The sequence below is a fragment of the Salvelinus namaycush genome, chromosome 37, assembly GCF_016432855.1.
Source record: "Salvelinus namaycush isolate Seneca chromosome 37, SaNama_1.0, whole genome shotgun sequence".
In the NCBI taxonomy this organism is placed as follows: Eukaryota; Metazoa; Chordata; class Actinopteri; order Salmoniformes; family Salmonidae; genus Salvelinus; species Salvelinus namaycush.
This window is the reverse complement of record NC_052343.1, coordinates 28,679,428-28,695,277: the sequence shown is the minus strand read 5'-3', so window position 1 is coordinate 28,695,277 and position 15,850 is coordinate 28,679,428. Positions and strand designations below refer to the sequence as shown.

The following is a 15,850-nucleotide window of genomic DNA, read 5'->3' as shown; positions in this document are numbered from 1 at the left end:
ACAGTGATGGTTGATGATGATTATACAGGTTACAGGACAGTGATGGTTGATGATGATTATACAGGTTACAGGACAGTGATGGTTGATGATGATTATACAGGTTACAGGACAGTGATGGTTGATGATGATTATACAGGTTACAGGACAGTGATGGTTGATGATGATTATACAGGTTACAGGACAGTGATGGTAGATGATGATTATACAGGTTACAGGACAGTGGTGGTTGATGATGATTATACAGGTTACAGGACAGTGATGGTTGATGATGATTATACAGGTTACAGGACAGTGATGGTTGATGATGATTATACAGGTTACAGGACAGTGATGGTTGATGATGATTATACAGGTTATAGGACAGTGATGGTAGATGATGATTATACAGGTTACAGGACAGTGGTGGTTGATGATGATTATACAGGTTACAGGACAGTGATGGTAGATGATGATTATACAGGTTACAGGACAGTGGTGGTTGATGATGATTATACAGGTTACAGGACAGTGATGGTTGATGATGATTATACAGGTTACAGGACAGTGATGGTAGATGATGATTATACAGGTTACAGGACAGTGGTGGTTGATGATGATTATACAGGTTACAGGACAGTGATGGTTGATGATGATTATACAGGTTACAGGACAGTGATGGTTGATGATGATTATACAGGTTACAGGACAGTGATGGTAGATGATGATTATACAGGTTACAGGACAGTGGTGGTTGATGATGATTATACAGGTTACAGGACAGTGATGGTTGATGATGATTATACAGGTTATAAGACAGTGGTGGTTGATGATGATTATACAGGTTACAGGACAGTGATGGTTGATGATGATTATACAGGTTATAAGACAGTGATGGTTGATGATGATTATACAGGTTACAGGACAGTGATGGTTGATGATGATTATACAGGTTATAAGACAGTGATGGTTGATGATGATTATACAGGTTATAAGACAGTGGTGGTTGATGATGATTATACAGGTTATAAGACAGTGATGGTTGATGATGATTATACAGGTTATAAGACAGTGGTGGTTGATGATGATTATACAGGTTACAGGACAGTGATGGTTGATGATGATTATACAGGTTATAAGACAGTGATGGTTGATGATGATTATACAGGTTATAAGACAGTGATGGTTGATGATGATTATACAGGTTACAGGACAGTGATGGTTGATGATGATTATACAGGTTACAGGACAGTGATGGTTGATGATGATTATACAGGTTACAGGACAGTGATGGTTGATGATGATTATACAGGTTACAGGACAGTGATGGTTGATGATGATTATACAGGTTACAGGACAGTGATGGTTGATGATGATTATACAGGTTATAAGACAGTGATGGTTGATGATGATTATACAGGTTACAGGACAGTGATGGTTGATGATGATTATACAGGTTACAGGACAGTGATGGTTGATGATGATTATACAGGTTACAGGACAGTGATGGTTGATGATGATTATACAGGTTATAAGACAGTGATGGTTGATGATGATTATACAGGTTACAGGACAGTGATGGTTGATGATGATTATACAGGTTACAGGACAGTGATGGTTGATGATGATTATACAGGTTACAGGACAGTGATGGTTGATGATGATTATACAGGTTACAGGACAGTGATGGTTGATGATGATTATACAGGTTACAGGACAGTGATGGTTGATAATGATTATACAGGTTATAAGACAGTGATGGTGAGGCAGAAGGGTGTGTGTGCATGTGCGTGTGCGTGTGCGTGTGCGTGTGTGTGTGTTATTACAGGTTGTTATCGCAAAAGAGAATCTGAGAATCTGTTCTCAATGACTTACCTGGTTAAATAAAGGTTAAATAAAAAATGCATTTTAAAATGTGTGTGTTATACAGAATTAGGGCACAAACACATCAGCCAGAATACACACAGCATCACACACTATCCGGTGCAGGAGGCTGACAGAGGAAGGATGGTGTGGGGAAAACGACAGATGGAGGAGAGAGAGAAAGAGAGGAACACCTCTGTGCCTCCAGGGAGATCAGCTTATATCCTCCATAAGCAGTGCCAGCTCTCAGGCTACCCCAGAGGGTCACACACCCCCTCTGTCATGACAAACACCATCTAATCAGGGTTCATAGACAGATTCTCTCTTCCTCTGCATGTGTGTGTGTGTGTGTGTGTGTTTGTGAGACAGAGAGAGAGAGTGAGAGAGAGAAAGAGAGCTAGAGAGATAGTGAGAGAAAGAGAGAGAGAGAGAAGGGGGGGGAAAGGTTGAGTCACTAACGTGATCTTCCGGTTTTGCGCCCCTTCTGGCTCGTGCCGGTGGAGGAGATCTTCGTGGGCTATACTCAACCTTGTCTCACTGTAGTAAGTTGGTGATCTGTTGATACCCCCCTCTAATCCCCCCATAGGACCATGCCTCAGGACTACCTGGCCTGATGGCTCCTGGCTGTCCCCAGTCCACCTGCTGCTACTCCAGTTTCAACTGTTCTGCCTGCGGCTATGGAACCCTGACCTGTTCACCGAACGTACTACCTTGTCCCGGACCTGCTATTTTCGACTCTCTCTCTCTCTACTGCACCTGCTATCTCGACCTTTGATTGCTCGGCTATGAAAAGCCAACTGACATTTACTCCTGAGGTAATGACCTGTTGCACCCTCTACAACCCCTATGATCATTATTTGACAACAGCTGGTCATCTATGAACGTTTGAACATCTTGAAGAACAATCTGGCCATAATGGCCCTGTACTGTTATAATCTCCATCCGGCACAGGCAAAAGAGGACTGGGCACCCCTCAGAGCCTGGTTCCTCTAGGTTTCTTCCTAGATTCCTGCCTTTCTTGGGAGTTTGTCCTAGCCACCAGGCCACCGGAAATCTGTATTGCTTGCTGTTTGAGGTTTATAGGCTGGGTTTCTGTATAGCACTTTGTGACATCTGCTGATGGAAACAGGGCTTTATAAATTCATTTCCTAAACTCCTGCCAATTATATGACCATATTAGAGACACATATTTCCCTCAGACTACACAGATCCACAAAGAATTTGAAAACCAACCCGATTTTGATAAACTCCCATATCTACTTGGTCAAATACCATAGTGTGCCATCACAGTAGCAAGATTTGTGACCTGTTGCCACAAGAAAAGGTCAACCAGCGAAGAACAAACACCATTGTAAATACAACCCATATGTATGTTTATTTATTTTCCCTTTTGTACTTTAACCATTTGTACATTGTTACAACACTGTATATATACATAATATGACATTTGTAATGTCTTTATTCTTTTGGAACTTCTGTGAGTGTAATGTTTACTGTTCATTTTTATTGTTTATTTCACTTTTGTATATTGCCTTCTTCACTTACTTTGGTAATGTTAACATATGTTTCCCATGCCAATAAAGCCCCTTGAATTGAATTCAGAGAGGGGGGGAGAGATAAGGGGGGAGAGGGGGGAAAGAGAGAGAGATTACTCCACACAACAATAAACTGGGATCAGAGCCTGGCGTTAATTACACCCCAGACATTATCTCCTGCTCTATTCTTCTCTCTATCCTTCTCTCTATCCATCCCTCCTCCTCCTCCCTATATAGCAGCACTCAGAGTCAAGCCAGATTAACGGGGTGCTGAGTCCCAGTCTGCCAGAGATTGGCATCTGACCCAGTAACATAAAGGGACATAATGCAGTACATATAGAGATCCCAGCAGTAGGTCAGACTCTCTTTTCTCTGTGGCCCCTGTGACCTGGTCTACACTGTCACTTTCCCTATAGCCCTGCTTGTGTGAGCTTGTGTATGTGTGTGTGTGTGTGTGCTTGTCACAGTGTGTGCGTGTGTCCCAGTAAGTGTCTCAGCTAGTATCAGAGTAGGGTCAGAATGGAGGGTCCTTGCAGCTGTCCCTCATAACCTCTCTCTGTCACTCTCTTTTTCTCTCAATTTCCTTCTATCACTCTCTCTCTCCTTCTTTCTTTCTATCAGGGCCCCCGGCACTCTGCCAAGAGGGATTCCCATCACACTGCCAAGACCAACTACTGGGCAAAGAAGGATTTAAGAGCCATGGAGAGGGAAAGAGAGATGAGGGAAGAGGAGGGGTAGACATGGGGAATGGAGGGGTAGACATGGGGAGGGGAGGGGTAGACATGGGGTGGGGAGGGATAGACATGGGTAATGGAGGGGTAGACATGGGGAATGGAGGGGTAGACATGGGGAGCGGAAGGGTAGTCATGGGGAATGGAGGGGTAGACATGGGGAATGGAGGGGTAGAAATGGGGAGCGGAGGGGTAGTCATGGGGAATGGAGGGGTAGACATGGGGAATGGAGGGGTAGTCATGGGGAATGGAGGGGTAGTCATGGGGAATGGAGAGGTAGTCATGGGGAATGGAGGGGTAGACATGGGGAATGGAGGGGTAGAAATGGGGAGTGGAAGGGTAGTCATGGGGAATGGAGGGGTAGACATGGGGAATGGAGGGGTAGTCATGGGGAATGGAGGGGTAGACATGGGGAATGGAGGGGTAGACATGGGGAGCGGAAGGGTAGTCATGGGGAATGGAGGGGTAGACATGGGGAATGGAGGGGTAGAAATGGGGAGCGGAGGGGTAGTCATGGGGAATGGAGGGGTAGACATGGGGAATGGAGGGGTAGTCATGGGGAATAGAGGGGTAGTCATGGGGAATGGAGGGGTAGTCATGGGGAATGGAGAGGTAGTCATGGGGAATGGAGGGGTAGACATGGGGAATGGAGGGGTAGAAATGGGGAGTGGAAGGGTAGTCATGGGGAATGGAGGGGTAGACATGGGGAATGGAGGGGTAGTCATGGGGAATGGAGGGGTAGACATGGGGAATGGAGGGGTAGACATGGGGAGCGGAAGGGTAGTCATGGGGAATGGAGGGGTAGACATGGGGAATGGAGGGGTAGAAATGGGGAGCGGAGGGGTAGTCATGGGGAATGGAGGGGTAGACATGGGGAATGGAGGGGTAGTCATGGGGAATAGAGGGGTAGTCATGGGGAATGGAGGGGTAGTCATGGGGAATGGAGGGGTAGACATGGGGAATGGAGGGGTAGTCATGGGGAGCGGAGGGGTAGACAGGAAATGGAGGGGTAGACATCGGGAGGGGAGGGATAGACATGGGGAGGGGAGGGGTAGGCATAGGGAGGGGAGGGGTAGACATAGGGAGGGGAGGGGTAGACATAGGGAGGGGGGGTAGACATAGGGAGGGGAGGGGTAGACATAGGGAGGGGAGGGGTAGACATAGGTAGGGGACGGGTAGACATGGGGAGGGGAGGGGTAAACATAGGGAGGGGAGGGGTTGACATTGGGAGGGGAGGGGTAGACATTGGGAGGGGAGGGGTAGACATAGGGAGGGGGTAGACATGGGGAGGGGAGGGGTAGACATAGGGAGGGGGGTAGACATGGGGAGGGGAGGGGTAGACATGGGGAGGGGAGGGGTAAACATAGGGAGGCGAGGGGTAGACATTGGGAGGGGAGGGGTAGACATAGGGAGGGGGTAGACATGGGGAGGGGTGGGGTAGACATAGGGAGGGGAGGGGTAGACATTGGGAGGGGAGGGGTAGACATATGGAGGGGGTAGACATGGGGAGGGGAGGGGTAGACATAGGGGGTAGACATGGGGAGGGGAGGGGTAGACATGGGGAATGGAGGGGTAGTCATGGGGAATGGAGGGGTAGTCATGGGGAATGGAGAGGTAGTCATGGGGAATGGAGGGGTAGACATGGGGAATGGAGGGGTAGAAATGGGGAGTGGAAGGGTAGTCATGGGGAATGGAGGGGTAGACATGGGGAATGGAGGGGTAGAAATGGGGAGCGGAGGGGTAGTCATGGGGAATGGAGGGGTAGACATGGGGAATGGAGGGGTAGACATGGGGAGCGGAAGGGTAGTCATGGGGAATGGAGGGGTAGACATGGGGAATGGAGGGGTAGAAATGGGGAGCGGAGGGGTAGTCATGGGGAATGGAGGGGTAGACATGGGGAATGGAGGGGTAGTCATGGGGAATGGAGGGGTAGTCATGGGGAATGGAGGGGTAGTCATGGGGAATGGAGGGGTAGACATGGGGAATGGAGGGGTAGACATGGGGAATGGAGGGGTAGTCATGGGGAGCGGAGGGGTAGACATGGGGAATGGAGGGGTAGACATGGGGAGCGGAGGGGTAGTCATGGGGAATGGAGGGGTAGACATGGGGAATGGAGGGGTAGACATGGGGAATGGAGGGGTAGTCATGGGGAGCGGAGGGGTAGACAGGAAATGGAGGGGTAGACATATGGAGGGGGTAGACATGGGGAGGGGAGGGGTAGACATAGGGGGTAGACATGGGGAGGGGAGGGGTAGACATGGGGATGGAAGGGGTTAGGCAGTAGTTAGAGAAAGAGAAGCAGGCTAATGTCTAAATGAAGGTGATCTGAGGAACAGAAAAGGGAGAGTGCGAGAGCGAAGTGGAAGTGAGTGAGACAGACAGATGGGGAAGAGAAAGAAGGACAAAAGGGGGATTAATGGGGGAACCAGAGAGGTCTCTGTGGTCAGGGCGAATAGAAAGGGAGAAGGAGACAGTGGGGAAATCAGAGAGGTCTCTGTGGTCAGGGCGAATATAAAGGGAGAAGGAGACAGTGGGGGAACCAGAGAGGTCTCTGTGGTCAGGGAGAATAGAAAGGGAGAAGGAGACAGTGGGGGAACCAGAGAGGTCTCTGTGGTCAGGGAGAATAGAAATGGAGAAGGAGACAGTGGGGGAACCAGAGAGGTCTCTGTGGTCAGGGCGAATAGAAAGGGAAAAGGAGACAGTGGGGGAACCAGAGAGGTCTCTGTGGTCAGGGAGAATAGAAAGGGAGAAGGAGACAGTGGGGGAACCAGAGAGGTCTCTGTGGTCAGGGAGAATAGAAAGGGAGAAGGAGACAGTGGGGGAACCAGAGAGGTCTCTGTGGTCAGGGAGAATAGAAAGGGAGAAGGAGACAGTGGGGGAACCAGAGAGGTCTCTGTGGTCAGGGAGAATAGAAAGGGAGGAGACAGTGGGGGAACGTGACAGATTTATTGAGTTATCTTAGATTAATTCTGACTATTTTGAGGAAGTGTATATTGCCTACAGCGTCTCAAAATGGACAAAACAGTACTATGCCACTTTTTCTTAATTTTCAAACGAAGGTCTTTTAAGGGAGTATGCGAGCACACTCATTCGCCTTTTAAGAGGTTGACCTGGTGACCTGCTCTAGGACTGAATAGCAGCGCTGCGACATCGATCAGTCACCTAAATCACACCTCTCTGGACACCATTTCAAACACAGACCCTGTTGTTCTCTCACATGGCTGTCTTGAAACTCTCCACTGAGACGAAAGGATTTCCCCTCTACCCAGGAGGCCCCACCCCTTTTTCTCTCCTGCTCTCCTGTTTTGCTTTCTTTTTTCCTCCTCTCCATTTCTTTCCTTCCTTCTTTCTTTCTTTCTTTCTTTCTTTCTTTCTTTCTTTCTTTCTTTCTTTCTTTCTTTCTTTCTTTCTTTCTTTCTTTCTTTCTTTCTTTCTTTCTTTCTTTCTTTCTTTCTTTCTTTCCCTCTGCTTCAAATTCAAAGTGCTTTATTTGCATGACAAGTGCACTTGTGTTGTCAAAGCAGCCATACATACATAGACACACTGTTCCTCTTACCGTCTCTCTGTCCCCTGGCTAGTTTTACTAGCCTTCTTTAAGTTCCAGCCCTCTGTTTTGCATGGCTTGGGGGTTAGAGGGGGTGGATGGGAGGGGAGCTTGTAAATGACTTAGCCAGAAAGATGACCACTTCAGTGGGTAGAGACTGCAAATCAGCCACCCCCTGCCCTGGGGGGTGAGCTATGGGGTAGTAGACAATGATGCTTCCAAGCCATGCTACTTCTGAGACATGAAAGCCTCTGCCGTGTAGCACTATTGTTGAACATACCAGCATTCCAGCCATGAGTCGGTGTTGCCCAGATAGCCAGGCTATTTAGCACAGCCCCTCTGAGGGCCAGTGAAGACTGGGGTTGAATAAGACTCCCACAGCCAGGCCAACAGTGAAGACAGGGGTTGAATAAGACTCCCACAGCCAGACCAACAGTGAAGACTGGGGTTGAATAAGACTCCCACATCCAAGCCAACAGTGAAGACTGGGGTTGAATAAGACTCCCACAGCCAGGCCAACAGTGAAGACTGGGGTTGAATAAGACTCCCACAGCCAGGCCAACAGTGAGACTGGGGTTGAATAAGACTCCCACATCCAGGCCAACAGTGAAGACTGGGGTTGAATAAGACTCCCACATCCAGGCCAACAGTGAAGACTGGGGTTGAATAAGACTCCCACAGCCAGGCCAACAGTGAAGACTGGGGTTGAATAAGACTCCCACAGCCAGGCCAACAGTGAAGACTGGGGTTGAATAAGACTCCCACAGCCAGGCCAACAGTGAAGACTGGGGTAAAATAAGACTCCCACTGCCAGGTCAACAGTGAAGACTGGGGTTGAATAAGACTCCCACAGCCAGGCCAACAGTGAAGACTGGGGTTGAATAAAACTCCCACAGCCAGGTCAACAGTGAAGACTGGGGTTGAATAAGACTCCCACATCCAGGCCAACAGTGAAGACTGGGGTTGAATAAAACTCCCACAGCCAGGCCAACAGTGAAGACTGGGGTTGAATAAGACTCCCACATCCAGGCCAACAGTGAAGACTGGGGTTGAATAAGACTCCCACAGCCAGGTCAACAGTGAAGACTGGGGTTGAATAAGACTCCCACAGCCAGGCCAACAGTGAAGACTGGGGTTGAATAAAACTCCCACAGCCAGGTCAACAGTGAAGACTGGGGTTGAATAAGACTCCCACAGCCAGGCCAACATTGAAGACTGGGGTTGAATAAGACCCCCACAGCCAGGCCAACAGTGAAGACTGGCCCTTCCTAAAGCATGTGTGTGTGTGTGTGTGTGTGTGTGTGTGTGTGTGTGTGTGTGTGTGTGTGTGTGTGTGTGTGTGTGTGTGTGTGTGTGTGTGTGTGTGTGTGTGTGTGTGTGTGTGTGTGTGTGTGGAGAACAACAGGGACCCCCGGGTCAGCATAACAAGGGATGGGGTTGGCCATAACGACGTGTCCTATTCACTAGCCCCTGTCTGAGTAGCCCAGTGCTCCTTTCACCGTGCCGAGTAAAGTGCGTCACTAGCCATCATTAGCATCGAGTTCAGTCATAATCACACATTCCTCTGCCCATACCCTCTCTGGTGAAACACTCAGTCACTGTGTTTAGTAGTCACCCTTGCCCCCTCGTCTTCTCTCTTGACAAAGTGCACCACACTGATGCCTGTGGTTATCATCCATTCACTCAACAATAGAGTTGAAAAGTCTCCTGAAATGTTTTACACAGATCATGGAACATAACCACAGTGTATGTTTGACAACAGGTCTCGGCGTTTGTATCCCATACTTGGGGAAAAAGGCATTAACAGTAAATAAATAAACGTTGCTTTATTTTTGCCAAATTGATTACATAATGTGTCATTTCCATGCGGATATAGCTATAATGTTATGAAGGGAATAACATGGTTTTAAACCATTAGAACCATTTAAACCAATAAACCAAAAATATAGGCACAGTTTCACGAGAGGAGGCGCCCTGTGCTGTCAACCTTTGTCATCTTCAACACAGCTGTGCTAGCGCTGCTAATTAGACTAACACGTGTTATATTGCCACAACTGGTAGCCGGGCTCTGGGGTCCTCCTGATGTTGTTGGCTTCTCTCCCTGGAGAGATGGAACTGTTGAGGGGGTGCCTGCAGATAGACAGACAGACCCTACAGACTGACAGACAGAACGGACAGACAGACAGACAGACAGACAGACAGACAGACAGACAGACAGACAGACAGACAGACAGACAGACAGACAGACAGACAGACAGACAGACAGACAGACAGACAGACAGACAGACAGACAGACAGACAGACAGACAGGGGCATACACCTTCTTGCCTGAGGGAAAGGTGATTGTAGATGATGGTAGAACGTGCTCAACTATATTTTCTTCAAAGGACAATGGGGAAGCAAGTCTATATGAAAATCAGAAATGGAGGCCATCACTCCGTTGACAGGGGGGAGACAGGGGTAAGATAGGGGGGAGACAGGAGTTTATAAAAATGGCCGGTAAGTGAACCGGTAAAGAGGAAGGCTGGTGCCATACCCATTACCCCCACTAATGCCCAGACTGTCTGGCCTGATCAATGTTCCCACACCAACAGGATGCATTATCCCATTCCAGGCTTTTCAGGCCTTGTGTGTGTGTGTGCATAGTGTGTGTGTGTGTGTGTGTGTGTGTGTGTGTGTGTGTGTGTGTGTGTGTGTGTGTGTGTGTGTGTGTGTGTGTGTGTGTGTGTGTGTGTGTGTGTGTGTGTGTGTGTGTGTGTGTGTGTGTGTTGAGAGACTCCACCCTGGCACTCAGTCATTGATCCAGGCCATTACAGTATGTGGGTCTTTCTGTCCAGGGTCCTGAATGAGGATGTTCGATATGTCTGAGAATAGTGGCATTGGGAATGTAATGTGCAATGGATATAAAAGATAATAGCTTTTACAGTGTCTCCAGTGGCAGTCCAGATGAGTCGATATTCAACTGAGTATAGCTCGTAGACTCTACAGGACAGAGGTTGTCAAAGAGATGGCTGGTGTTTTCCGAGCTGACATTTAGGGGAACTTGTATATACATTTTTTGATTTTCATCAATTTTAGCAACAAGATCAGTCTATGTGGAAACCTTAGCGATGTTTGTCCTACCGCTGACCTGTGACATCCTGTAACATGTGACCTCTCTAAGTTGCTGTTTACTTACCAGCCGTATAGCTTAATAAGATCAGCTCTTTAGTGGAAGACAGAGCTGTCATCTGCTTACTGACTCTCAGTTCAAGGGTCTTCACCATTAGGTCTATAAGGACAGCATGTCTACTGAACCATTAGGCCTATAAGGACAGCATGTCTACTGAACCATTAGGTGTATAAGGACAGCATGTCTACTGAACCATAAAGTATATAAGGACAGCATGTCTACTGAACCATTAGGCCTATAAGGACAGCATGTCTACTGAACCATAAAGTATATAAGGACAGCATGTCTACTGAACCATTAGGCCTATAAGGACAGCATGTATACTGAACCATTAGGCCTATAAGGACAGCATGTCTACTGAACCATTAGGTCTATAAGGACAGCATGTCTACTGAACCATTAGGTCTATAAGGACAGCATGTATACTGAACCATTAGGCCTATAACCACAGCATGTCTACTGAACCATTAGGTCTATAAGGACAGCATGTCTACTGAACCATTGGGCCTATAAGGACAGCATGTCTACTGAACCATTAGGTATATAAGGACAACATGTCTACTGAACCATTAGGCCTATAAGGACAGCATGTATACTGAACCATTAGGCCTATAACCACAGCATGTCTACTGAACCATTAGGCCTATAACCACAGCATGTATACTGAACCATTAGGTATATAAGGACAGCATGTCTACTGAATCATTAGGCCTATAAGGACAGCATGTCTACTGAACCATTAGGCCTATAAGGACAGCATGTATACTGAACCATTAGGCCTATAACCACAGCATGTCTACTGAACCATTAGGTCTATAAGGACAGCATGTCTACTGAACCATTAGGCCTATAACCACAGCATGTATACTGAACCATTAGGCCTATAACCACAGCATGTATACTGAACCATTAGGCCTATAACCACAGCATGTATACTGAACCATTAGGTATATAAGGACAGCATGTCTACTGAACCATTAGGCCTATAACCACAGCATGTCTACTGAACCATTAGGCCTATAAGGACAGCATGTCTACTGAACCATATAAGGACAGCATGTATACTGAACCATTAGGCCTATAACCACAGCATGTCTACTGAACCATTAGGTCTATAAGGACAGCATGTCTACTGAACCATTAGGCCTATAACCACAGCATGTCTACTGAACCATTAGGTATATAAGGACAGCATGTCTACTGAACCATTAGGCCTATAACCACAGCATGTCTACTGAACCATTAGGTCTATAACCACAGCATGTCTACTGAACCATTAGGCCTATAAGGACAGCATGTCTACTGAACCATTAGGCCTATAACCACAGCATGTATACTGAACCATTAGGTGTATAAGGACAGCATGTTTACTGACTCCTAACATTATTATAAACCCTTATAGTAGAGTCTATTAGAAACTATGAATGTCATATACTTATGGTGGTATAGAGTGTGTCTCAGCTTCTTTATTTCAAAGCACTTGTTGTAAAATAATTTCTCTGACACTGATATTTTTAGACAACCATAGCTTATGAAATTAACCCCCTTTCCCACAATACAAAACAATTTCACACTCTTTATGGGTCTCTGGATGTGAACTGCTTGGAACAATATTGGCTATTGACAAATTATATTTGAGAGGTTGTCACCATTGTAAAAATATGATTCATTGGGAACATGAAAGGACACCTGAGTAGTATGTTTAAAACAATTCAGTTATTACTCAGTATCGGCAATCCTGGAAAGAGGCTGTAGAGTGCTGACTGCTGACTGCGTGGTAAGTGGACTATGCTGCTCTTTAGTGGCTCAATTATAATGGACACATTACCCTCTGCTGGTTACTCCTGCTCACTGCATGCCAGAAAACCTTTACAGATGGAATAAGATAATCACATTTATACAGTTTGATGCAAACACACATTTTTGTTATTCAAATGAAGGTAACAACAGAAACAAAGCTAAGATTTTATTTGAGATAGTCCTTGTTGCTACTTTGCAAAATTACCTTGAAGATGATCCTTCCTTGAAAAACAGAACGACCATCAGTAGTTTCCCATTTCAGGAGTGAATTCCAAACTACTCTTTACAGAGAACATTTAGTATAAACATGCTTTTACAGTGCCCTCAGGAAATAACCAGGTGAATACTTGGCAATAATTACCTGCAATCTCTAATGATGAAATATACTATTTACCTGCTTATTTCATAAACATGACACTCTAAAGCACAGGTGTCAAACTCATTCCACGGGGGGCCGAGTGTCTGCGGGTTTTCGCTCCTCCCTTGTACTTGATTGATGAATTAACATCACTAATTAGTTAGGAACTCCCCACACCTGGTTGTCTAGGGCTTTATTGAAAGGAAAAACCAAAAACCTGCAGACACTAGGCCCTCAGTGGAATGAGTTTGACACCCCTGCTCTAAAGTGTTAAACTGCAGTAAATGCATGATCACCAGTGTAATATTCATCCCAATGTACTAAGCTACCAAGTACAACACTCTCAACTGACATTCATATTATCAGGCAGAGGCTGTCACGTTCCTGACCTGTTTTCTGTTCGTTTTTGTATGTGTTAGTTGGTCAGGACGTGAGTTTGGGTGGGCAGTCTATGTTTTCTGTTTCTATGTTGGTTTTGGGTTGCCTGGTATGGCTCTCAATTAGAGGCAGGTGTTTGACGTTTCCTCTGATTGAGAGTCATATTAAGGTAGGTTGTTCTCACTGTTTGTTTGTGGGTGATTGTCTCCTGTGTCAGTGTCTGTATGTTACGCCACACGGGACTGTTTTCGGTTTTGTTTGTTCGTTTTATGTAGTCAGTTTTCCTGTTATTGCGTTCTTCGTGTTTCATGTAAGTTCGTCGTCCAGGTCTGTCTACATCGTTTATTTGTTTTGTTAATTATTCAAGTGTAGTTCGTTTTTTCGTCTTGTTTAAATAAATCATGTCATCACTCAACGCTGCATTTTGGTTCAATCCCTGCTCCTCCTCTTCGGATGAAGAGGAGGAGGAAAGCCGTTACAGAGGCATAATGCCCATAGGCGGCACAGGGGCACGTGCCCCTTCAGATGTGTCCTATTTTTATAAATAAAAAAATAAATAGCCTCCTAGCAATTTTATGAAGTTGGCTTTAGCTAGCCCAGATAGGTTCCCAATCTCCCAACCTCATAACTAGCTATAAAGAAGCCATTTCAGGCTATCAAACAAGTTAGAGTAGCTAGCTTGTCTAACTATCTTAGCTGGCATGTGTGCTGGCAAGGTTGGTAGACTTTAGAAAAGTGAGGAATTATTAAATGTACTGAATAAGACTCACATTCCTTTCAATATTTTACCCAGATTTTTAGCAGAGATGTAGAGAAGAATATTTTGTTCCTTTAAAAAAAGAACCCCCAGTCAGGTGGATACAGACAGTTCAAAAAGTATGCTTAGATATGCAGAAAAATATACATATTTTAACATAAAATTAAACATAATGATCATGGCTCTAGATTGCAGGAAAAAGCTGTTTCAGGTGTTTAAAAATTGCTAAATTATCCAACCACCCCCCCAGCCATCCTCACATACTTTGTGCCCCCTCAGATTTTTGGGGTACATGGCGCCCCTGTTAAACCTCAGATTTATGGGGGACATGACGTCCCTGTTAAACCTCAGATTTTTGGGGTACATGACCCCCGTTAAACCTCAGATTGTTGGGGTACATGATGCCCCTGTTAAACCTCAGATTTATGGGAGACATGACGCCCCTGTTAAACCTCAGATTTTTGGGGTACATGACCCCCGTTAAACCTCAGATTGTTGGGGTACATGATGCCCCTGTTAACAGGGGCCAGAATTCTACAAGAATGACTGGCGATGGATGCTCCAAAAAATTTATTGGATATCTGATCTCCAGCATAGTGAGGTGAAAGGACTTTTTGTCCTGAGTTGAGTTCCTACAGGTCTGTTAGTCTTTCAGTCTGCAATCTCCAAGGTAAGCATGGACGCCCCAACCTGGTAACTATACATCACCCATGCATGTCTTTTTGAAGACTCCTTACAGGTTTTTTTTTATATTGAGAGGTCAGAGAAGGCTTGAGGATTCCTTGGTACCTGTCGTCCAATCTGTTGATGCTGTTTGTCAGAGAGGGTTGGGGCTGTCCTAAGTTCATGAGTTCCCTGTTTTCAGATGGAGGGGATTGTTCAGTCTTTCTCTATGGTTTGAAGATGGAGGGGGATGTTCAGTCTTTCTCAATAGTTTGAAGGTGGAGGGGGTTGTACAGTCTTTCTCTGTGGTTTGAAGATGGAGGGGGATGTTCACTCTTTCTCTATAGTTTGAAGGTGGGGGGGATGTTCACTCTTTCTCTATAGTTTGAAGGTGGGGGGGATGTTCAGTCTTTCTCTATGGTTTTCAGATGGAGGGTGTTGTACAGTCTTTCTCTATGGTTTGAAGGTGGAGGGGGTTGTTCAGTCTTTCTCTATGGTTTGAAGGTGGAGGGGGTTGTTCAGTCTTTCTCTATGGTTTGAAGGTGGAGGGGGTTGTTCAGTCTTTCTCTATGGTTTGAAGGTGGAGGGGGTTGTTCAGTCTTTCTCTATGGTTTGAAGGTGGAGGGGGTTGTTCAGTCTTTCTCTATAGTTTGAAGGTGGAGGGGGTTGTTCAGTCTTTCTCTATGGTTTGAAGGTGGAGGGGGTTGTTAAGTCTTTCTCTATGGTTTGAAGGTGGAGGGGGATGTTCAGTCTTTCTCTATGGTTTTCAGATGGAGGGGGTTGTACAGTCTTTCTCTATGGTTTGAAGGTGGAGGGGGTTGTACAGTCTTTCTCTATGGTTTGAAGGTGGAGGGGGTTGTTCAGTCTTTCTCTATGGTTTGAAGGTGAAGGGGGTTGTTCAGTCTTTCTCTATAGTTTGAAGGTGGAGGGGGTTGTTCGGTCTTTCTCTATGGTTTGAAGGTGGAGGGGGTTGTTCAGTCTTTCTCTATGGTTTGAAGGTGGAGGGGGTTGTACACTCTTTCTCTATGGTTTGAAGGTGGAGGGGGTTGTACAGTCTTTCTCTATGGTTTGAA

General features: G+C 46.1%; 1 protein-coding gene across 1 annotated transcript; it reads right to left on the bottom strand.

Moving 5' to 3' along the window:
• Positions 1-4,027: 4,027 nt before the first annotated feature.
• Positions 4,028-6,364, bottom strand: LOC120030958 (extensin-2-like). The gene is made up of 2 exons (XM_038976463.1): positions 4,136-6,364; positions 4,028-4,045 (listed from the first exon to the last, which is right to left on the bottom strand). The coding sequence occupies exons 1-2, from the start codon at positions 6,362-6,364 to the stop codon at positions 4,028-4,030; spliced, it is 2,247 nt and encodes a 748-aa protein (XP_038832391.1).
• Between the last annotated feature and the right edge of the window lie 9,486 nt (positions 6,365-15,850).

Excerpts from the sequence above, each read along its gene's own strand:
- LOC120030958 (XM_038976463.1), bottom strand. The coding sequence starts at position 6,364 with ATGTCTACCCCTCCCCTCCCCATGTCTACCCCCTATGTCTACCCCTCC.